Source organism: Sceloporus occidentalis, unplaced genomic scaffold (assembly GCF_023333645.1).
Source record: "Sceloporus occidentalis isolate IW3139 unplaced genomic scaffold, rSceOcc1.0.p SCAF_17, whole genome shotgun sequence".
In the NCBI taxonomy this organism is placed as follows: domain Eukaryota; kingdom Metazoa; phylum Chordata; class Lepidosauria; order Squamata; family Phrynosomatidae; genus Sceloporus; species Sceloporus occidentalis.
Genome location: NW_028316997.1, coordinates 8120581 through 8145743, shown reverse-complemented (window position 1 = coordinate 8145743; position 25163 = coordinate 8120581). Strand labels below are relative to the sequence as shown.

General features: G+C 37.1%; 1 protein-coding gene across 1 annotated transcript; it reads left to right on the top strand.

The window, feature by feature from the left end:
* Positions 1-25115, top strand: WNT2 (Wnt family member 2). Its single transcript, XM_089482198.1, has 5 exons — positions 1-83; positions 6181-6416; positions 11144-11421; positions 11899-12163; positions 24886-25115. The coding sequence occupies exons 1-5, from the start codon at positions 1-3 to the stop codon at positions 25113-25115; spliced, it is 1092 nt and encodes a 363-aa protein (XP_089338324.1).
* Positions 25116-25163: the final 48 nt, after the last annotated feature.

The following is a 25163-nucleotide window of genomic DNA, read 5'->3' as shown; positions in this document are numbered from 1 at the left end:
ATGAACGCCTTGCTCTCGAACGTCTGGTTTCTCGTTGCTGTCATCTTGCTGCTCGTAACACCTGAAGCAACAACTTCATGGTGGTAAGTTTTTATCTTTTAACACAGTCTGTAGGTAGCATTCATCCACATGTGTTATGCTTTGACAAGGAACGCTAATTGTTTTCTGCAGAAATGTACCAGCTCATTCCTTTGCTTAGCATTTATCATTATTGATTAATAATTCTGGTAAATTTAAACTTTTTTTTTTTGCATTTACATTTAGTTTTGCTCTTTTAACCCACTTGCTGCCAGATTAACATTTCTTATGTGTCTTCATCTTATAAATGGTCTTGGCTGAAACAAATGCGTATAATTGCTTTTAGATTTATGTTTTTGTACAAAGTTGCTAGGAGGACATTAACATGTCTCGTTTACAAGATGACAAGATAGATCTTGCGGTATTAAACTTTTTTTCCCCTTTTTATAATTAGTCAACCAAATTAAATTATTTCCTGCTCATCCTCTCGTACGTTTTCCCCTATTACATATGCATGTTACATTTCTCTGAGAAATTGTCCACACGCGTACATGTCCTTCTGGAGCTTCCATTTTATTACCTGGAAGCTGAATGTGAGCAGGTGAGGTCACTTAGTGCCACTGGGACATTGGGTAGCTGCACGTCCGCTGGTAAGTTTGAATTCGTAGCCTGTTCTATGCCTACGCTTTATTTTATGTGTTAGATTTCAAAGTGTGACATTAATGTACGGTTACGTGCACAGGTTGCTGTAAGATTTCACAAAGACGAAAACCAGTCGTGTGTTTTATAGAAGGAAAAGTATTTAAAAAAAAACCCCCAAAACAATTGAAATAGTTAATACACAAATACACAATTCTATCAATTCTCTAATTATGTAGACCTAGTCTTCCTGCACATGTCTTTAAGATATCTAATCATCTTTATCGGTTAGCGTTCACATTTATATTCATGGATTCATGAGTGTGCATTTGTCATTACTGCATTAGAATGCCTTCTGTTTTTTCCCCATTCCACCAGATGCCTTTAACCGCAGGCTTGCAGTCTATTTAACTCTCCTGTACTGGTGATTTATCAGGCAAGCTGGCCATTTTTCAATAAAATTAGTATTGTTTTGCAGAAGTAGCTTAAGAAGAATTTATTACATTGCTTTTTTTTAATCACACTGTCAAAACTCTGTTATATATATAATTGTATACACGCTCATAATAAAAATATTTTATGATCGCTTAGTAAAGTGGGGGAGGATGGGTCGGATTTTTGATATTTCGGTTTTAGAAGCCGTTGTTAGAAGTGAGAGTTAACGTTAAAGGTGCCTTTCCAAACCTTTATTGTTAATAGGGAACATCTGGGCATAGATGATGTCATCTTACGTTTTAAGACTTCTAATAGGTTTCTACGGGGACCCCTTCTTATCGCAATGATTCTTTCTTGTAATTTATTTTGGTTTGTGACTCCCTTGCTATAGGAAATAAATAAATACAGAACAACACGGTTTCACAGAATTTAAAGAAACTGAATATATCATTTGATGGTGCGGCACTCTTTGTAAATCCTTTGATTCTTAGCAAGTTGTGGTGATATATTTTGTTAAATTTCTGTCTGCTATAGCACATTAAGATTTGCTGATTCGATGTAGCTGGCTCTAGGGACAACCTGATTTGCTGACTTCTCTGTAGGAATTCTATCCTGGTAGGCTTTTGCCACCGAATTGCCTGTCCTGGTATGTTACAGTATATGGGGACACCTATATAAAACAGGTGCTAATTGTGTAACAAGAAATATAACCATGTTTGCATTTATTGCAGCAGCAACGTTAGGAATAAAGATGGGCTAGTTCTTAAGAGCTACATTTGCATAAGGTTTTTTTGCACAAATTCTTTATAATGAAGTTTGGATGGCCTTTCAGACTTTTAGACATCTAAATGTGACATCAGTTATTTATTGGTTTTGGTTGTTCTTCCTTGATTTATTCTTCTGTCTATCCCACACTGCCATCCATAGTAAAACCTATCACTTTCATTATTGCAAACCAATATAAAATAACTCATAAAGAGAAACTACTATTTCTGATTATTTTCAATGTTGAGGAATTTCATACTACGTATATAAAAACCCATTCTTGACAAAGCCCGTACATGTAGGGGCTCATTGTTTTTATATGATCCCCAAAGTGTCATTTCATGGTAGAACAGAGAACATTTTATTGACTTGATTCCATTTTTGGATTTCTCAAAATCTCAGGTTTAAAAACATGAAGAAATATGAAGCCCATTACGAGAGTGTTGTAAAGATGAGCAGATATCCATGATCTGCAATGGTGTCCATAATGTTTATGAATAATAATCTTGTTATGGAATTGCACATTGTAATGTTTCCTTTAATAATTGGCTGATGAAATCAAGTGAGCCTAATCTGATTCAGGATGCTTTTGGGAGAGAAGGAATGGTTGATGTCACCCATTTTGTCACTGATAGATGGGCGAGGGACCTGTCTTTGTCAGAAAGGTCAACAACTCTGGCTTAGACAAATATGCTTCAGGTAGTACAAGGGAATCGAGAGAGATTTGTTTAGAGACTTCACCGGACTGTGATTGTATTAACATAAAAAATCTGTTGTGTTGTGAAAATAATTTCAACTGCAGGGTGATAAGAAAGTGTTTTAAGAATCAATGGCTAATAATAGGAGTATCTCAAAGAAGGAACAGCTTAAGGTTGTAAGTGGGGTAAATAAGATCTTCCACTGTTTGAGTATTGTTGAAACATTCTTCAAAGTTCAAGAAATGTGGTACTTGTTACCGGAAAAGTTAGCTAAGATGTATGGTACTATAGATCAGATGTGCCGGAGGTGTGGCCTGAATGCCAGGGATTTCTTACACACTTGGTGGTTTTGTAGACCCATAAATGAAGTATGGAACTATGGGACAAGCTAACTTTGTTACTTGGGATTTCCCTGCTGTATACTCCAGATAGTATATTTTTGCATCTTGATTGGTCGAATTTTTCAAAAGAAAATTATTTTTGATTATTCATCTGTTAGCGGCCACAAAGTTGCTCAAAAGTACCAGGTTGGCAGGAGACTGTGGAGAAAGTCATACCAAAATACAATGGGTGTAGGCTAATGAAACTTCGATTTGGGAAAAATGAATACAAAAATGAGTCGAGTACCCCCAGTGGCTTTATTTGATACACATTATTGCTATGAACTTTCAGGATTTGTCTCCCCAGTGATCATCATTATTCTAGATCTATTTATACATTGTTTAGGAAGTATCTTGTTTTTTGTTAATGTGTTATTCAGTTCCTTTTCCTTAATTTTTATTTGTTTAGATGTTTATATTAAAAAATATATATAATAAATTAAGAAAAAAGAAACAAATGAACAGTAGGAGTAGGGCAAGTGAGCACAGAGTTTAAGTAGTAATAGAATATAGTCTGGAATACTATAGCGTCCATGGAAGATCCCAAAATGATTTTGAGTATTCTGAAAACACACAGGGTGATTTAGCCGCAGGGAATTATTGCCACTCTGGTCTGTTACAGTTTTGCGTATCATATAGGGTGAAAACATGCATATGAAAGACAGAATGTGGCTATCTGCCAAGACATAACACAAAAAAAAAATGGGATATAAAATGAAAATGGAAACAATCTGTATAAAATATTTTTTTCCATTCGTGTAATCACACAATGTACTTTCTTAATCATGATAAATGAAAATGTGCTATGTGATTCTTAATATTGAATACGGAATATGGAGTGTATAGAATGTTCGGAGCGGTCCGGGTACTTTTAATGTCAGTTCTTAAGAAAGGAAATATGCTGAAGGGGACCTGGCACCTAAACCTCTCTGGGGTCTCGTTGATTTTTTATAACCATTTATTTTTACTAAACATATTGGTTCTTTTCATTTTTAAAGTTTTGTTTTTAATTTAACTATTATCTCAGATGAGAGGATTTTAATGGCAATGCTATTTGAATTACAGTGCAGCAACAACCTTATAAAGTAGTATAATCTTGCATGGATAATTACAAGTACTTAACATGGTTGCACTTTAATGGGATAAAAAAACTAAACAGTGACTTGTGGTCAGTGAGTTGCACTGGATCTTTTCCATCTCAGCATTATCCCGCTTTACTATGTGTTAGCTGCAAGAAGACCTTGCTTGGTCCTTTATTATACATAATCAATAAAGTGAAATTTCTTATCTCATCAAAATCTATCTACAACTCATATATTGGTTGTTTCGGTCTGTAATTACCATTAGGTGTAGCACAAATGAATGGCAAATTTTAAATGTATTTTAGAAATCAAAGGTAGTTTTTATACCAAGCCTCTGGCATACTCATTAAAATGGAATTTACAACATTTTAGGCTAGAGGGGTAAACAACATAACAAAAAATAACATTTGCCAGCAAAGGGGTACATTCTACGAAAATCTGCATTAAGTAAATTGGCCTTATGTAAAGTAGTTCATTTTTTTAAGTTCTGTTGGATTTTTATGCATATTCTTGTGACCTGTGGGTTTCCATCAGGAAAAAAACACGTTCCAGTGCACGACATTCATTGTATCACTGCAAAAAAAGGGAGAATTGTCTACTTGAATGCCATATTAAAAGTGTTTTCTAAATAAAAGCTATTTAGGAATTAAAATGACTTGTCGCCTAACCAGGACTCACACCTGTGCTAGTGCTCCTTGGAACGCATCCTGTTACAGTATTCAAGCAGTGGAAGGTATAACACATTGCATTCTAAGGTATAGAATGTGACTGCGGGTTGTGATAGACTCTCTGATATGTATTATTTGTGAATACAAGTGGTTATGTACTATTTTCCTTGTGGGTTGTGGCCTACGTTCTCCGAGGTATACTGATTGCTTGCTAGATCCAGATATCCTGTTTCTGGAAAATGTTATTTGAACACGTTTACTAAGTCAATGTAAAATATCATTTTTCAAGACTTACGAAATCTATAAAGAAGCCATCAGACTATTTAATACACGTTGGCAACCTTCACTGATCTGTGACAAATGTACAGGGTTAAGTTATATTTAGGGGAGTAATTAATGGTGGACATTTATTTATCTGAAACTAAAATCCAAATAATTAAGAGATTTGATTCATCACATAGTAATTGTAAAGGAGAACAAAAATATAAGGCTGGGATATTGTAATGATAGAACAGTAGAGAACTAGTAAGCCAAATGCATTAAATGAACAAAGAAGTGTTAAGTTAGTGTATACACATTTCAAGAATTTTGAGTTTTTGCTTGAATTAATTCAAATGAGATACTGAATCATTAAGAAAGTAAACACAATATATCACATATTACAGCATCAGCCTATTGGTGACTACGGTGGGATATCACATAAATGACTGTGCTTATGACTGTGCCAGGTTATTAAACGTGTGAAATGAATACTTGTATTTATTTGCTCCACCATATAACTTCACATATGTAATATGAAAAAACAGTGGGATGTTAACACACATGCTGTATGAACAGTGAATGCCCAGTGAAACATTAATGGACATTACATGCCGGAGTTGCTAAAATCAATTTTTAGCATTGTTTATGCCCTGATGATTAACCCTTTCGGTGTCAACCATGCCTATCAGGATCCCTTCCCTGTGAATGCGAAAAACCATTTTCGGCTGATCGGCTCCTTCTCCCCTGTCCCCTCCCAGTGTCTTGCGTTTTTTAACCATATGAGTAAGACTTCTGTTAAAGAAGGAGGTTTTCTCTGAAAAGAAGAACGTGTTTGATCAGTCACAGTCAAAGATAGAGCTAAGGGTATGGTTTTGTGATCAAGAAAATATTAAAACTATCACGAAGCATCACTTTCCCTTTCAAAAGAAAGTTTGTCCAAGCATAGAAAAAAATAGAATAGAAAATGATTTATCTGCCAAAATGACTACATTGTCAAACAGTCGAGTCAGATTGTTCAACTATTATTTTACGGTACGGGTTTTGTAATACCAACATGTTCCATGTGATCACCTACATAGCCAACACGTTTGCATGTGTGTCTTTATTAGCAATAAATGTCAGATTGTGATTATGTCCTTTACTGATGGGCCATGAGAAACTGTAAAGTTAATAAGTAAAGTGAGTCATGTTTTCACAAGCATTTCTGGATAATTGATATTGTTACTTTCTGCAGGTATATGGGAGCTGTCGGTTCTTCAACTTCTTCTTCCCGAGTGATGTGCAATAATATTCCAGGGCTGGTAGCTCACCAGCGCCAGTTGTGCCAACGTTATCCAGAAATTATGCATGTTATTGGTCTAGGGGTGAGCGAGTGGACAGCAGAATGCCAGCATCAGTTTCGCCATCATCGCTGGAATTGCAACACTCTAGAAAGGGACCAAAGTCTTTTTGGGAAGTTGGTTTTACGCAGTAAGTTGAAAACTTTTTTTCTACTCATTTCATTTTTGTACTTTTTTAGTACTCATTTCAACATGGTTCTTAGCTGTTGAACTGGCAGCTGATGACCACATTGCCATGCCAACTAAAATATTAAGGAAATCAGTAGAATCCATATTGAGCCTGTGCTCCAAAGTTTTAAGTGTTACATTTTATTATAAGTCGTCATTCTACAAGACTAAGCAGACATCCTTTCTGTTTTGTAATGGAATACAGAATTAAGTAGTGCATTTCAATATTTTTGTATGCCGAGTCTGAAAATGTCATTTTGAGATGAAGAGTGAAAACATGAAAAGAAGAAATAGAAGAATGTTTTCACCGCTAGCCACCTATGGGATACATGATTATCCAAGAGGTCCATAGACCACAGATTACCTTTATACAGAACCACCACTTTATATTTATATGCGGAGGCTCCCTTCAAGGAAGGTAGAATGGTCACTGATCGATCAGCAGCAATCAGCCACTTCTCATGTAAGAGAAGTATGTCCGATCCCTGCCTATGAGCAGTGATTGGTGCATGGACCTGTTTTATACATACATACATACATAGATTCATATATATATATATATATATATATATATATATAATATATATATATATATATATATAATATATATATATACATATCTCAATTGTGGGCTTTATTCAGATTTGATGGCAAAATTACACAGAGGTGTGCAAAATGAAATAGAAAATGCATTTCAATGTTTCTTTTTGACTCGCCTCAGGGCACTCAGTAACAAAATAAATGAAAAAAAGTTTTATTAGTAAATATTAATTCACATGTAAACAATTTTTTTCATATTTAATAAAAACTATGATTGGGAAAAATGCATTTTTGTTTTTATTTCCTTTTATTTACCAACCTGCCCCCAATTATGCACATCTGCCCCACAGCTTGCTACCCTTCCGTCCAGATATGCCTTATACCCCCCCTATGTGCCCCCCCCCCACTTACCGATGCATCCCTAGACTTGTCTTTTATGACTGAGCACCAGAAGGTCACGTCACACCGGTGCTCAGTCATAAAAGCCCCGGCGGAAATGTCAGGTAGCAGAGGAGGTTGTCTGCGCACATCATGCAGATGTTCACCAGCTGGCAAAGAGGAGGATCCAGGTCTCCTGCAGCGCTGTGGGGGATCTTCCTCTCTGGCAGCCGGTGAATGGTCACGCAATGCGCATAGACAACATCCGCTGCTGCTGGCCGGTACTTCCGTTGGGGCTTCTATGGTGGAGCACCGGAAGCTCAAGTCACGCCGGTGCTCCATCATAGAAGCCCTGGCAGAAGTGCCGGCAGCAGCGGAGGTTGTCTGTGCGCATCATGCAGACATCCCCCCGCTGCCAGAGAGCTGGGTAGCTAATCCAGGTGAGTGGGACTACTATTTAGTTAAAGCCTAGTTTCTGTGTTTAACACTGCATTTCTTGTATTTGACTCATCCTGGTTCTAATGCACACTAACAAATTGGCCCAACCAAGGGGAATCCAGAGCCAGATCTAGAGAGGGGCATTCACACTAACACAAGCAGACACTCACTCACCCACCCACACACAACCACAGAAATTCATACTAACACCCTCATCTAGACACTTAGGCTAACACAGCCAGGCACTTAACATTAACACACACATCGAGACACTCACACTAAAACATAAACATACCCAGATACACTAACATACCCAGGCACTCTAACATACACAGGCACTCGCACACACATATATTCACACTAACACAACCAGACACATTAACACACACACTGACACTAACACAGCTGGGCATTTAACTCTAACACACACATACATACACTGACATACCCAGACACACATACACTAACATAACCAGTCACAGACACTAACATACAATAACTCAATCACATCTCACATGCCTCAGCCTGTCTTTAATGCGGTGTGCACACAGTGCGGGTCACACAACACAACTTTACGTGACTCTGTTGCCCCCCACTAGATCAAACCATTGCCTCAACTAAGTTTATTGTCTTCTTGGTGGAACCTCCACTGATCTGCTAATCGGAAAACAGCAACCCCCTTTTTTTAATGGGAGGTATTAATGATCGATTTATTTGTTCAGGTGAAATAACGTTATGTGACAAGCAAGTTTTAAAACACATCATTTCTGCATTTATGTTTGCCACTTGGTATTATATTTCCATTATTTGATCTGCACTATAATTCCTGTTAATATATCCAACTGGATACTTGGACAGTCTTTTACACGAACAGCTTTCAAGATTGTGAATGTGAAATTGTATCCTTTCACTGGTTTCTACCCCACCCAAGTATTTTTCTGGAGTGAACGTGCATTTTCCTTGGCTTTAAAGGAGTACAAATACTTAAATCTTATATGGATTATAAAAGTATTATTGTATTTTTTCTAAAGCCACAAATGGTTTATATTACATAAGGTTGTTGATAATAATCTGCCTGAGCACACTAATTTCTTTACATAATTTATATTTATATACGTCTACGTACATATTTTGCAATATTTCACTTTATTGACGATTTTCCCTCTTATACTTACATCAACGGATACTTATCGTAGGAACAATTTTTTTAATCTCTAGTGGAAGTTATTGCCGCTTAATATCTGCAGTACGCTTATTTAGGATGAAAATGGGATATGTTGTCTTAAGAGCTTTTACCATTAATTAATTCTATAGCGTGTGCTTCTTGTTTGTCAGTCATTGTAATTGTTCTAGAGACAACTACTTGACTCATGGAAGCTGAGATGGGTGGCGGGGTTAGCATTATCTGATTTTTTTTTCCTTCTCATCACCCTTATACAGTCTGCCTGAAATAAAATAAAAAAAACAGAACCTTGATAATAGGGAAGTGATAACTTAATGGGTCATCATACAGATCTTGAGAAGGAACTGTAAGACACAGAAGGAGTTTATTTTAATCAGTAAACACCATTACATGGGCTCAATTAGTGTATTGAACTGCAACGTGTAGGATTTGAGAGAAGTGATGGATCTCTTTTAATGCCTGCTGGTTTATTTCACGTATTCTAAACCTATAAGCCCCCTTCCAGGTGAGTTCTGCATGTGTGTGCACCCAGCTCAGACTCACTGCATATTTTTCCTTTGTATAATATACCTGTTGCGGCACGCTCATCTGTCATCTACGGTTCTCCATTAAAGAATAATCCAGCACTATTCATTACTGTATGATTCAACCAATCATTGGTCTTGCTGGAGCATGGAGGGAGGGTCTGTTTGCTCCAGCTCGGTTTTCAAAAAAAAGTTCTTTTTTTCACAAACTAAAAAAACAAAACAAAAAAACCAAACATTTTTACTTTAACATTCTCCATTTTTCCATTTTAATATGTTGATATTTATTCACATTGATGACTAATGAATTAGTTATATATATACTGAGTTTTGGGCACAATATTTATTTATTTATATATATGCATTACATGCATGAGGAAATATAGGTATTTATGCACTCATCACTTTATTTATAATATTTATTTATAACATACACTCCATGCACTTTATATTCACACATTCATATATATTTGTTATATTTATTTATTAGGATCACTTCTGGTAACACAGTTAAGGGTCATTCTGGCATAATACGATCGTTACAAAGGCTAAAGAAGTTCCGAGCCGAAACCTAGTGCGCCGGCGCGGCGATGGCCGTCCTGAGGTCCTGCTTCGATCGGGCGTCCGATACGAGGCAGTGATTTGCGGGGCGGAGACGCAGCATCGGCGCCAATTTGGGTTTCGGCGCGCAACTTCTGAAGGGAGGGGTATAAATACCCGTATACGACAAGGAAATGACAGCGACCCCTTGAAAAAGGAGAACCGAAACGGCGTAGGGGAAGTGGAGGTTAATGGGTAAGCACTACAGCACTTTCAAGTTGACTTTTTAAAGATGTATTCTTTGATTGTCCGGATTATTTATATATTTATTGAAACTATTAGTCCTTTACATGTCTACCGAATCAATAGGTGCACTCCATAGTGAGCAAATGGTAATATTATTCAAATGATTTAGCACTTTATGATTCACTTACTGTTTACATGCATTTGAGACACTTATATATATATATATACAAAACCATATTTCCTCCATATGCTCTGATTAGTTTCCTAGAAACCTCTGTTGTCTAAATATCATTTGTCTTGATTTTTTATATTTTTTTGTATAATAAAACAATATATTTCTATAAGGGCTTGTGTAGAACTCTTTTTATACAAGGTATACAAACATTCTCACAAGAAAGAATGCATATTAAAGGCCCAGTCGCTGACAGCCTCACTATACTATATAGATATACTATCAGTACTCTGTGATTACTTGAATATACAATCTTTAAAAACGAAAAAGCTCCTATACGCGGTAAGTGGTCCAATGATTTATGCCATTGATAGGCTGTTTGAAGCAGCTAGTCGGTGGCAGGAAAGCGCTCCTGTTGAAATCAGTAGAATGGACCCTGCCAAGCCAGTGCTCTAGCTGACTGGCGGTAGGTCATGTTCAAAGAGCTGTGTTTGAGCGAATATAATTCTTGTATGGAAAATAGCTACCATATGCGTTAAAGGCAAAGAGGTAGCAGGAAAAAATGATATGTTGCATGTAGGGTTTCAATATTTGATGGAAGATTAATGTGAACAGTAAAGCTATCCTTATATGTATTTATACAAAAAAAAACTTGTTATGGATTTTAGGTAGTCGAGAGTCAGCATTTGTGTATGCCATCTCATCTGCTGGAGTAGTATTTGCTATCACAAGAGCCTGCAGCCAAGGAGAACTGAAATCGTGTTCTTGTGATCCTAACAAAAAGGGTCCTTCCAAAGACAACAAAGGCAGCTTTGACTGGGGTGGCTGCAGTGATAACATTGATTATGGCATCAAGTTTGCTAGAGCGTTTGTGGATGCAAAGGAGAGGAAGGGAAAAGACGCTCGAGCACTGATGAACCTTCATAACAACAGGGCAGGAAGGAAGGTATTTGATTTTTATACATTCTATTGATAATTATGACTAACATTAAGTAAAACTATGAAAAGTGAGGCTTTCATACTGTATATTACTCCAGATGATAATCTGAGGATTTGCATATTCTCTGTAGGAAAATATAAAGAACATAGAATAGATACACCCATGTTTGTCAAATTTCTGCATAATTTACTGTACATCTCCTACATTACTTTGCTAGCTTTTACAAATTCAAGCTTCTAATTGTTAACCAACAGATTTAGGTAAATGTCTCAAACTGCATTGTAGTGAGTGTGAATATTCATTATAAAATAAAACATATTTTTTCACCAAATTTAGACCGTTAGTAATGGTAGGGTTATATCTATTTTGTTGCTACCTCCCACTCTGTTCGTATGATAATAGGTTGTCCGTGTATTTGTACGAAGACTACGACATATCACCTACATACAACAGATCCCTATTTCTCTTTCTGTTTTGGTGCAGGCAGTCAAGAGGTTCATGAAACAAGACTGCAAGTGTCATGGGGTGAGTGGATCCTGTACCCTAAGGACATGTTGGCTGGCTATGGGAGACTTTCGAAGATCCGGAGACTTTCTATGGAGGAAATATAATGGAGCCATACAGGTGGTCATGAATCAAGATGGTACTGGCTTTACTGTAGCGAACAAGAAATTTAACAAACCTACTTCCAATGACTTGGTATACTTTGAGAATTCACCTGATTACTGCCTGAGAGATAGAGATGCTGGTAAGTGCCAAATATAAAACCTACTGAAATTGGTTTATTTTTATTTTAAAGGTGGATACTTTTTAGATGTCGTTCTTATGTCCGGTTATAGGAAAGCAATCTACAATATTCTTTAATAATGAATTCATGAATCAAATCTCAGTGGAAGGACAATGCCATGAGGAGTGATGAGGCACTTCACATGGGCTCAAGTGTAAGAAACAATGTCTGATTGCACAGGACAGAGCATAGACCATAACATAACGTATTCTAAATTCCTGAATTGCAGCAGAGAGAACCATTTCTTTGCAAACTACTGAAAAGTAATTTTTGTTCACTTTATAATAGGTAGCATTTTGTTTGTGAAAGTTATGTTTATTTAAGCTACCTAACTTATCTGTATTAACACTTTTACATTTATGGGAAAAAAAAATTCTTCCATAAAAAATGCCCATATTATTTTTTGTGAACTTACATATGCCCAACAGTTCTTGCTTCAAGACTTTGCATAGCAGCTAACAGTCTGAATTCATTCTGGCCTTCATCCTATGCGTGCTCAGTGTCCACATGCTAATGTGCCTTTGTGGCATATTATCATCACTTAATTTCATCATGCCCACAAATTATGCTATGTCGAAAACTGGCAAATATGCAAAATCAATGTACCAACTTCAGCTACAAGGTCACTGTCCTCAAGTTAACAATCTAGAGGGGCAGTGAGTCAAGGGAAACAGAGGACATGGAGAAGGTGGTAGAGAGTATTATTATTATTATTATTATCCTTTATTTATGTAGCGCCAACAGTTTACGCAGCGCTTAATACAATACATAAATTCAAGGGATATGACAAGACAAGAATTGACAGACTAAGACAAACCGATACATTTGGTGGAGAGTACTAGTCCTTTAGGTGACAGTGGGGTATGTGGGTGAGGGCTTGTTGAACAAGAACATATTTTAAGATCTTGAGTGTGTTCTATGTCTATGTGATGTTATTTGTCGTCTTTTTGGGGAAGTGCAATTGAATTGGTAGTTTACTTTCTGGCATTCAGAAAATTTGAAGCTGAAGCCTCAAATAAAGTTGTCGTGGGCCACCTTGGTTGACCTCTGATTCTTTTTGCCATGGATATTTAATATATACACGATTGTTTAATAATTCAGTTGACTTTCTTATACTTATTTTGTAGTATTAAGGGACTGTCAAATGTTTGGATATTATTTATTCTGTGAGTGTTTTTAGTATGTGCCTATTTTTATATATTTGGCTGTTCTTCAATTCCGTAATCTATCTACAATTTACATTTTCCAAAAAGCCTGCGTTGCCAGAAGGGTTTTGAGGGACCACCCAACAATTGAGACCTATAATTGAAAGTACAATCTTACATGCTCATTGAGAATTACTATTCACCATGCAAACCAATGACATAATGCTTAGTACTCTCTATATATAGTTTTAATGAACAGCAATTGTACACAAGATCATTTCTTTTGTTAACATAGTGTGACGTATTTATCTGCACTAATGGAAATACTCATTTTCAATGTTAGGTAACACAATAGTGACTTCATTCTGCGATTCCTCATCTTTCTGTATATCAAAAGTTAAAATTTATTGATTATGTCAGATTTACATGCAGTGAGCCGATGCCGAGAGAGCACTTAAGGAATGAAATAGGCAAAGATGCACTTAACCTGATTTTATAATGTTCCTTTTAAACTCTGCTATTTTCTCTGAATTTCAATTGTATGTCTGATATTGACTGTTGACTTAAGGTCACTTTGGGAAAGAAATGACGTCTTCCAAACTTGAAGCTTGTGCGTTTTCAGCAGCTTGAATTTATTATGAATTGGTTTATATGTTTCCATTTTAAGCCTATATGAAATATTCATGTGGTGTAAAATAAAATCAGACTTAAATTACCCCTAAATAAAAAATTTCCCATTATAACAGATCTCTGATTAATCACATAATTCAAAACCACTATATAATATCATAATATGCCAGAGAGGGCAATAATCTGTCAGTCTATATATCTTTAATGCCACCGACGCTTCACCTAGATATAATAAAAATATGACTCCATAGGAGAATGTTACTTTTATTTCCTGAGAATAAAAGGGCTGCTCGTCTAACAGAATATAAACTGAAAAACCCTACAGAAAATGTTGTTTTTGTGGTTGGAAGAAAGCTTGTTTATATGAGTTCAAAATACATCTAAAGTATCTTTCTAGAACACATACTTTAATCTGCATGGACTTCAATTCTTTGAATGGACTCCAATACATATTTTACATGAAAATAGGGCTGGGGTGATCCTTTAAAATGTTAGCAGACCAAAAGTTTCCAGAATCAAGAAGTCGAGTAGATAGTGTTACCTTATGTTCTGCAAAAACAATTTAACAGGAAAGTTGCAAAGTGTGGCTTACCCAAACATAACATAACAACAATGGTCTCAATTTGATGATCCACGTTAATTGGTGTTAACAGTGGCAGAAATTGGATTATAGTAACCAATGAGGCATCCAGACTGTTGGCGTGCGTTAAATAGATGCATTTTCATCTGTTCCAAACTTTTTTCGAGATTATGGAATACTCAACACAGGTCTAAAGAAATGTAACACGTTCTAGAAAATTGAAATAAATATCTTGCCCATGCACAGAGAGAAAAAAAAAACACAGTATACCAATAAAAATATAAACCTTTCAATGTCAACACAAGGCTGTATCATAAAAAAGAAACCAGTGTTGCTAAATTATATACCATATATTTACGTAGGGCTACTTATTACCATACCACATTCATGGTCTCTTCTATAGGGTAGGCTTATTACCTATAACTCGTATCTCCAGATCCCACCATTTGACATATACATGTAATTGTTATTTGTTTAAAATCGAATTATTATATGCAAAAGAAAAACAATGTATCTACCTGTATTTAACACAGAGGTACACAGACACCAAAAACAAACATCGTCAAACATGAATGTACTGACACTATTGGCTGCCCTAGGTTGGCTCTAATGAGCTTCTCCAAAGACCTGTCCTAGGTTAGGTGGAAGTTTCCCTTTGATATTACTAGACGCACAGTTGTTAAGACATGGAAACCTGTATTTTAGGAAAGTTATGTCATTGGATTGGTTTCTAATATATGTCTTCTCTCGTCCTCAAGACATTGATCCTCTGTATCACTTCTGGTTATCACACAAGCTGTTGTTTGCCAACAGAAAGACTGCTCATGTATAATGTGTTGTATACTGTACAAACGTAGATTTGTCAGGGAGGACTGGCCCCTTCCTCTTGCCTTTGAAGGCGCCTTTTGTGCAATAATCTAGTGAATTGAGCCGTAGGCTTGTTCTTCTAACAAGGCAATACGCGTGGCCAACTCAACCCTTTCTTGTATCATATGTGTGAGTCGGAATGTTTTACTGCATCTCATTTGCAAACTCTTAGTTAAATCCCCAAACTGCAATGTTGCAAGGAATCCAACTAAACTCTAAACATTATTAAAGTTTTTATTTAACTTTTTCAGAAGAAAGTTCATATAATTTCAGGGTTCCAGTAAAAGTGATTTCCAAATATCTTTTTGACATTGTACATGAGTTTCATCACTGTTACAGATCCGTTTTTAAGAATTGTGCCCATTGTAAAAAAATTGTGGCAATAAGACATGGGTTTTTCTTTGCGCCCACATATCTTCTGATGAGGTAGAAAGTATGTTCCATTTCTTCTGTGCTTTTAACGCTAAAGCTAAGCTAAGACATAGTATTTGTGGTGCTTCATCAAATCAGGTGTCTACACCTCCTGACAAGGTGAACAAGATAAGATTTTGTTATTGGTGCCCTTTCTATAACCTTTTTCTTTCACAGGAATACAATACACACTTGAAAGTGTTAATGTCTTTGTACAAGATGTTGTCAATCATTAAACATGTCCCACTTAATTGGGACAACATGTTTTGGGGTTTTTTTTAAGAGAAAAAAATAAAATTACCTTAATGGAAAATAATGGAGATTCAAACTAAAAAAAAATATATGTTTTTAAGATAAATAATTAGCACCTGCTCCATTATGGAGATTGTTTTATTTTTTGTTTTTCAGTTTAGAAAGTGATTTTGATTTGCATCACATTTAAATGACTATATACTTAGATTTTAACCATTGAACTCCTGTGTGGACCAGGGCTATTTTTGGGAAGAAATACCTAAAATATATTTGCCTTGATTCAGAAACGTATAATTATTATTATTATTTTCTGAATCCCTACCTAAACCTAAAAATAACCCTAGTCTATTTCAGCACTAACTAACCCCCCAACCACAATAACTACACAATGTAAAGACAATTTAATGATGTTCCACGGACCTTCCATGATCGTATAACTGTTTTTAACTGATGACCTATCAGGTATGTCATTGATCCTATAGGGACTTCTTTTCATGGCGTACCAGGTGCTGCATTGTTCATGAAAGGGTTAATGTTGTAGAGAAGTTGGCTTGCTGAATTTTTTAAAATATGCAAGGTGTGAAATGCATATACTTACAAATATGCTCATACATAAAGTAACCAATGAAAGATTCAGTATGGTGCTGCTTAAGCTTGTATTTCTATTTTTAATATGTTTTGCAAGGATTCCAATGCTTTTCTTTAGCTATTTGAGTTAGAAGCAGGGGTGCGTTAAGGCTGTAACAGCGGGTGCATGGCACCCGACACCTGAATGTATGGTGTCACCATGTGTGTGTGTTACTGTATGGCCGATCTCCCCAACCAGAGAATCAGCACTGTCACTGTAGAACAGTTGCTATGGTCTGTTCCTCTATTATTTTATTGTATTCAGTGGACATTTCTGAAGATATTTTTGTGGTAGCTGTGTGTTTTAAGTAAGGCATAGAGGAGCAGCCCTAGACTCCAGAAGCTCTTGTTGGCTTTCGGATTCTTTTTTTTTTTTTATCCAGTCCGGGGGCCCTCACTTTCACAGCCATGGAAAAAAAAACTGGTTGGGTAACATGCCAGCACCACTTTTGAAGAGTGTGGGCCCTTTTTTGGTTCTGAACTACTAATGTTGTTATTATCTTTCACTTATTAAGCGCCAACAAATTACGCAGCGCCGTACAATTTAAACGGGGGCATCAGGTGTTGAGATAAACTATGAAGGCATTACCACAGGCAACCTATATCATCAGAAGAAACCCCCCATTGTATAGCAATAAGCTTAAAAAATACATGATGCTTCTATCTCTCTATACTACTATTATTTGCTTTGTAAGGATACATGGCAACCCCCTAAATTTGTGTTTACAATTTGGTCCCACTCTCACAGCCTAGCCAAAGCAAATATTTATTGCAGGTTCCAGGCTTAAAAAAATGGGGTTGTAATGCGGAAGTCAGATGCTTTAAGAAACATAATGATATCCCCCATTTCTAAGCCAAAAACAATGTTTTTATAATAAACTGAAAGTCCAATGCGGGAATTGCTGAATTAGATCTGCTAGCCTTCCATAACCTCCCCAAATAAACTGGAGCATCAATTGCTTTGGGTAGGATATTATATTCAGAGTACCTCTCATTCTGGGAGACAGGGTGTGTGTTCTGTGAATACAACCTACACTTTTTATGAACTGTAAAGTATTAGATGCCAAGTCCTTCTGTTAAATAAATTGTGCTGCTTTCCCTCCCACAATCCTTGGACAGGACGTAGCATTTTAATTGCCTGTTTACGTCACTCTAAATGGTGGTCCCATTTCAGCAGCTACATGGTTTTGTACACCAGCTCGTGAATTTGCTGCTTCTCACCGTTTACTACTGGGGCCTCTGGACAGAGAAACTAAGCAAAAGCTTAGAAAGTAAAGCACACGGGCTACACGGAAAGGTCAATGTTCCTTGGTGCATATTCTAAGGAATAATATGTAAGATTAACCAGGCGACGATAAAGGGCATTTCAAGCCAACATCGAATGTCTTCCATTTAGCAGCTCACACGCTTACTGTTTACACTTACGGAGTGTGTAAAATGTGTGCATAAAATGCTTTTAATCCATATAAAGTTCTGTCGAAGTTTGATTCTGATTCAAGCCAAGGATATAAGCCTAGCAATATCATTTGTGTTAATTGTATATTTATTCTTGTGTCTATTGGTGAATCAATAGCAATTTACGTGGAGCCTAGAAAGGCTTTGCCCTATGATTATAATTTTATAATTCCCAATAAAATGTAATGTAAGTTGAGGAATGTAAATGAGGACAAAATTAAAAACTGTATTTTGAAATATCTTACGTGCAGTATATACAAAAATGCAGGCAAAGCTGAGCTATTGGCCCACAGAGTGAAATTTCATATGAAGAATTATTCCATATAAAGGACTGATTCCTAAATCTTCTCCATCTTACTGAAAGAGGACACTCCCAGTACTCCAAAGCACTTCTTCACGCTCTGTCGTATAGTAACGCAGTATTTCTTTCTAGGCAGGTCTACTTCTCATTTCCTCTGTATTCATCAGGGTCTCCTTTTTGTATAATACACCCTGTGAAAAATTTATTAGCAAAATCAGAGGCAATCGCAGTACACTTCTGAAAACCTCCACTCGGCCATAAAATTAATCTCGGCTAATCCATGCACAGTTTCACTAAACACAGAGCAGAGGCTATCAGAGTGCTGTGATTAGAAAGAGTCAAACAAGAGGTTAACAGAAAGGAGGGGACCTTTGTTTTATGGCCATTCTATTAACATTAAACACAAATCTGCTGGAAAGGTCCAAAGAAAGTTGCTCTTTACCCTCTAACATGGTTGTAAGATTACACGTTGGTCCGTAGTAGCTGTAAATTTGAAAGTGTGTTGCTCGGACTCCACAAGTAGAAACGTTACATAATTTGTATACATAAAACTATTAACCGGAATCCTGGAGAGTTATTAAGCAGCTGAATCGGTGTACACATTAAGGGTTGTCCTCCTTAACATTGTTGGCAATTGCTACTATGTGGAGGTGAACACCAGCCAGCACCAAGGCACATGATTCGAAGGCAATGTCATCTGCCTTATGAACACACCAGTCAGCTGAAAGACTGAATTCCTTATTATTCTTTATAGAAACCTAGTAATCATTAGTTGTTAGTTCTACACCACCCCTTGCTTGACACTTTTTGCAATGCAAGCATATGATGCTTGTCCATTGTACCAACCACTTGAACCATTCTACTGATTGCTTCACAATGACTACTATATCTTTATGCGTAACTGATTTCAATCTTCATAGCTTTTTATTGCTATGAAGCTGCTAGGAAATCATATTAATCAAACCTTGTGGTGAGCAGTCATGGATTATTTTAAATGCTTTATTCTTAAGGAGTAAATCATCCACATATAACAAACTACACATTTATCTCAATATAAGATGAGGAAGGGGGGGGAGCATAACGGGTTATGTCTAAACAATGATTCTCAAGTGGTCTTATCACTGTCACAACAATAGGGATGTTTCAATCACTAGGAGCATCGTTGTCGCCATAATAACACAACCTCTTTCCAAACTCCTAGAAAAGAGGACATAGAGATTTGGGTTATAAAAAGGGTCAGGCCTCTCCTTAGTATGGACATTTGGGAGCCTGATATTTTCTTTCCAAATACTAAAGGCATGGCATGTGGATGTGTGGGACAACAAAAGGTGCTGTTTGGTCAAGGACAGACCCTGATAACAACTGTACACCATTGGAACTATGGCATTATATATAGTTGGACCTATTTTCTCATGATCTACCCAAATAATATTAAGTCAATGTGGCCAAAATAAATAGCTGTTGTTTGCTTAAGCACTTACAGCTTCAAGCGGTTCGTGTAACATCAGAACACTTCTTATACAAAGGTGCCCACAAACATATTCAAAAGACACCTAGATTATTACATGCATACAATCCCTTGAAAAGCATAAAATGTCAACTTTTTAATCACCTTTCATAAACTGGCTTCATACACCCTTAAAGCGCTTAACACTTGTGTAATTTCCCAGTGTATATCACTTGGCAATATATGTAAGGTGTTGAATAGAAAGCAAAGGTAATGATGTGATTGGAGAAGCTTTAACGGACACAGACTTTATACTTAGTTTTGTCTGTAGTTTAATATCCTTCAAATGCTCACAGACTTTATGATGGAAGCTTCCATCATTTACCTCTTATAGAATGGTGAGTCATTTTATGATCCTGTCTGCATAGAGTAATTGATGCTTTTTTCTGGTTCAGACCCAGAATGTCCTTCTGCAGGTGTGTGATCTGTATGCGTTTAGAAAGAGAGAAGTGCTTGTGTTACAGAAATTAGGATCCTCTACACTTCACCTTACGTTGTCAACACAACTGGGACAGCGTAAACATTAAAGATGAGAAAGTATAAAATGTGTTAAGTCACAGAGTCATGTACTGTTCATAACCTAAATGGTGAGAAATATGTGTTCTCCATTCTCTGATGCAGACTGTTTCATTATGTGCCTTGCTGCAGATGATCAGGTGTCGGGGTCCTCCAAAATAAGTTTTGTTCCTCACAGCAACGGCTGGTAGGATTCAGATTACGGGTATCACAGATTAATGTTTTAGATGTGTTTCTAAAAAAGGCTGGAGAGTGCCAGAGGATCATGAGTAGGTGAGTATCCCCAGTACTCTAGGTAAATAAAGTGAAAGCTTTTAAATAGCCTAAAATAAAAGGATTAAGTATGATGAACTTAATGTTTAAAGTTTTTTTCCAGACTCATGCCATACATGGTTTTGTACCGTATAATGTATGAGATCCTGTAATTAGTATACGTTTGCTACAAAGAATAAGAATCATGGGTTTTGCTGGGCTCTTGTGGATGATTAATGTACCTAAAAGTGATCTTCTTTATATCTTCATTCAGCTACTAACATAGTATGACAGTGTACCTCTCTATTTCTACAGAATGCTTACGCAGCTGCAGGTATTTCCTAGCGCATCGTACATACCTTGTGCGAAGCACACTGATGCTCTTGAACAGTCAGATCACTATATCTTTGGGTCAAGACAATGTCTTTTATTCTCTGGTACCTAGTGAGTGTATTATTTTCTTCTTCAGGCTACAGGGAGGCAAATCATTATTTGTTTCACTTCCCAGTCATGCTAAGTAACACTGCTAGGACATTCTTCCTTCTGACTCGGTCCAGTGAATGAACCTGTTCATCCACTACACATGCACATAAATACTAAGAGCAGAAAAACTAAAGCTGCCAACCAATGTTCCCTCTAATTTTTCTTAGGTGGTGTGCGCAGAAAATTTCTCTTGTGCAAAATTTTCCCAGAGCCAAAATTTTGTGCGCACAATATGCTTCTGCAAACGTTAAATTGTTATTCTATATTTTTGGAACAGCTCGGTCATGGTTAATAACACTACATTATAGTGTGATAATGTAGTATTAGTTACACAACAGTATTACTTACTGTAATGTTTTTTTAAAGATGAAATTCTCACTGCATAAGTAAATTATGAGCGGATCACTAGCGGAGGCTCCAGGCTGCATAAAGGATAAAAAAAAAAATTGGGAAAAACTGTTGTGCGCAGGGGCGTACCTAGAGTATTTGGCACCTGGGGCGGATCCTGTACGTGGGACCCCCACACACACACTTTAAAACTGCATAGCTTCTATCGTTAGGCAAACATTGACAGGTGTACAGCATAACTGTTATCATTATTTACTAAGGCAGACATTGAAGGTGGTACAACATAACACCTATCATTATATACTGAGGCAAACATTGACAGTGGTACAGCAGAACATCTATCACTATATACTGAGGCACGCACTGACGGTGGTACAGCATAACACCTATCAGTATACATTGAGCCAGACATTGACAATAATGCAGCATAACCCCTATCACTATATACTAAGCCAAACATTGATGTGGTGTAGGCCTACCACTTTAGTGTCTGGCCTAGTAGCATATATATATATATATAATCTATACTATATATATATATGCTATATATATCTATATAGGGATGCACCGAAATGAAAATTCTGAACCTGAAAATTTAGCATTCATTTGACTGAAACTGAAAATGACCCCCCCACACCTTTAAAAACAAAAATAAAAAAAACACTTTTATTAAAAGTAAAACCAAAATTAGACAAAAAAATCAATAACTATATATATATATATATATATATATATATATGATTAACAGCAATCACACTACCACCATGCCCAGGTTCTAGCATGTACTGGTTGCTTGGGCATGATAGGAGTGGGATTGCTGTTATATATATATATATATATATATATATATATATATATATATATATATATATATATATATATATATATATATAAAATTTATATTGTTATCAAATTTTTCTGTCCAATTTTGGTGTGTTACTTACTTTTAATAAAGGTGTGGTTAACACACCAAAACTGAACAAAAAATATATAATTATTACCAGCAATCTCACTCCTATCATGCCCAGGCTGGCAGTACATGCTGGAACCTGAGCATGATAGGAATATGATTACAGCCTCCCTATGCCATGCTATCCCCCCCACACACTTGCACATCCATGCTATCACACACACTCATTCACAAACATTCACTTTAAACTACAACATAACACCCATCACTCTCACACACTTACTAATTTACTCTCACAGAGTGTTTTCCTACCCGTTCTCTGTCACTTTTCCTCCTCTTCGTTCTTCCTCTTCTGTGTCCTCTCCTTCCGGTGCAGTAAAGATGGTTGGCGTGGCTTCAGTGCTGTGCACCGGGATCTGACATCAAATCCTGACGCACATTATCAGTTGCCGCCCGCATCGCAAGGGAGCAGGATCGGAGGTCTGTATTAACAGACCTCCCGCTCCCTTTATTGATTTTAAGCCAGTTGGAGGGAGATCCTTGATCTCCCCAACCGAGCTTGCTCCTCTAGCGGCGGACATTAATGTCCGTCTCTGGAGGGGTGCTGTGCACTCAACCGGTAGCGGACCGCCCCCCCCCCTTCGGTACGCTACTGGTTGTGCGCACAATTTTTGTTCGTGTGCGCTCCCTCTGAAAGCTATGTGCGTGCGCACGCACAAGCGCACAGCTTAGAGGGAACACTGCTCCCAACGCATTCCCACCTGGCAGGTGGGTTCAGTGCCAAAACCCGAGGGGGAGCCAAGGGCTGCATAGTATTTATAGGCTCATGGATACACAATTTGTATTTAATGCCATTTTTAGTACAGTAAAAAGAATTAAGCGTGTCCATCTGTAAATATTGTAAAGTGAGCCACCAGAGAATTTACATTCCTGAAATATGTTTTTAATCTCAAGAATATTTGAAAAGGACTGCCTGTGTATACCTTTTCCATCATTCTGGATCAAAATGTGTTACTGAGAAACCTTAGGAAGCTACTACATGTGTCTTCAGCTGTTAACACACCTGCTTAATGAGATAGTCCTGCTATTCAAATGATATTTGTTTCCTGTAAGTGATGGGTATTTGCAGTGCATGTGGCTTATATGAAGTGCAGATGGTTCCTGATGGTATGAATGGAATTCCAGATGTCTGGTGTGGCCCTCAGGTCATTTCTTCTCACCTACGAGCAGAGGACCAATATGTAGGGTTTCTTCCTGATATGGGGGAAATGACTCACAGTGAACACAGTTGTGGGCTAAATAAACAATTTGTATAAGCATTTATAAAGAATCTTTGGAAGCCAAGGTGTCGGCTGCTTGCATGTCAAAATATAATACTAGGTATAGCCTGAAGCATCATTGAATGATTGCATATTGATAGAAAGTTTGACCCCTGTCTCAAAGTTGTTGTTTTTTTTTTTTCTTTCCACTGATCTTCTGAATCAAGCAGATTCTTGTGGTCGCCAATTCAAGGGCCAACTCCCTTTTACTGTACTCCGAGTAGTGATATCAAGTTATTAAAACAAGATATTTGAAGAGTCTCGGGGTTTGTAATGGTACAAGGTGTGATAGCCCTTTAATAGCATTCCGATCTGCCATAGTATCAGATGACAAGTTTGTTTGATTTCAACATAGTGGAAGGTTGTCTAAAACAAGCAAGCTTGCTTGCTTCTCATGGTAAAGATGTTTTTTGCTTTTGAATGACAACAATTAGGATGTAATATTGTAACTGGAGTAGAATTAAACATGTGTGGCCCCTATCTGGTTATGTTTTTGTACCAGTAGGAGCTTGGCAAAAAGAGAAAAAAAATGCTCCAATGAGTTACTACAAAAAAAAAAACCTACATCCATGTTTTTGCTCCCTTCTGCAGTAATGCCCACGGGAACAAAAACATCTGCAAAACTCAATAGAAACATCCAGTTTGCATCTGCTGACATCACAACCTTTCATGAGGTCATGTGATGTAAATGTTTTTTGTTTTGGAGGAAAGTTACCCTTTAACAAGATACCTCTGAAAATTTGCCATTTTCAGCAAGTTATTTTTGCCAAGTCGATGTCAAGACTGTAATAAGGAACACCTTGCACTTCCAACCAATCTGTTGTCAAGATGATGCCAGTAACACTATGGAATCTGCTGAGGAAATTGTCCCAATACTAATCTGACCCCTATTCTAAAGGATCTAAAAGTGTTGCCTTTCAAACTGGTAGTAATTCTTAAGTGATGTGTAAAAATACTAAATGATTCTGCTTTGCCAATGAAATGCCCGCAACTTTATATTGCATTTTCTGTTAAACAAGACATGTAGAAGAAGTTGTACATGTAGTGATATATATTATATATTTTTTCTATGTATATTAGGTTCAGTGGGAACAGCAGGCAGACTTTGCAACCAGACATCACGAGGCATGGACAGCTGCGAGGTCATGTGCTGTGGGAGAGGATACGATACGGCCCGAGTCACTAAGATGGCAAAGTGTGAGTGCAAGTTTCACTGGTGCTGTGCCGTACATTGCAAAGAATGCCTTGAGACTGTGGACGTGCACACTTGCAAAGCACCAAAGGATGTACCCTGGAGGGAGAAAACATGACATGGCGTGTACCCGGCCTGCGTCCTTCTGGGGGGAACAAAACAAATG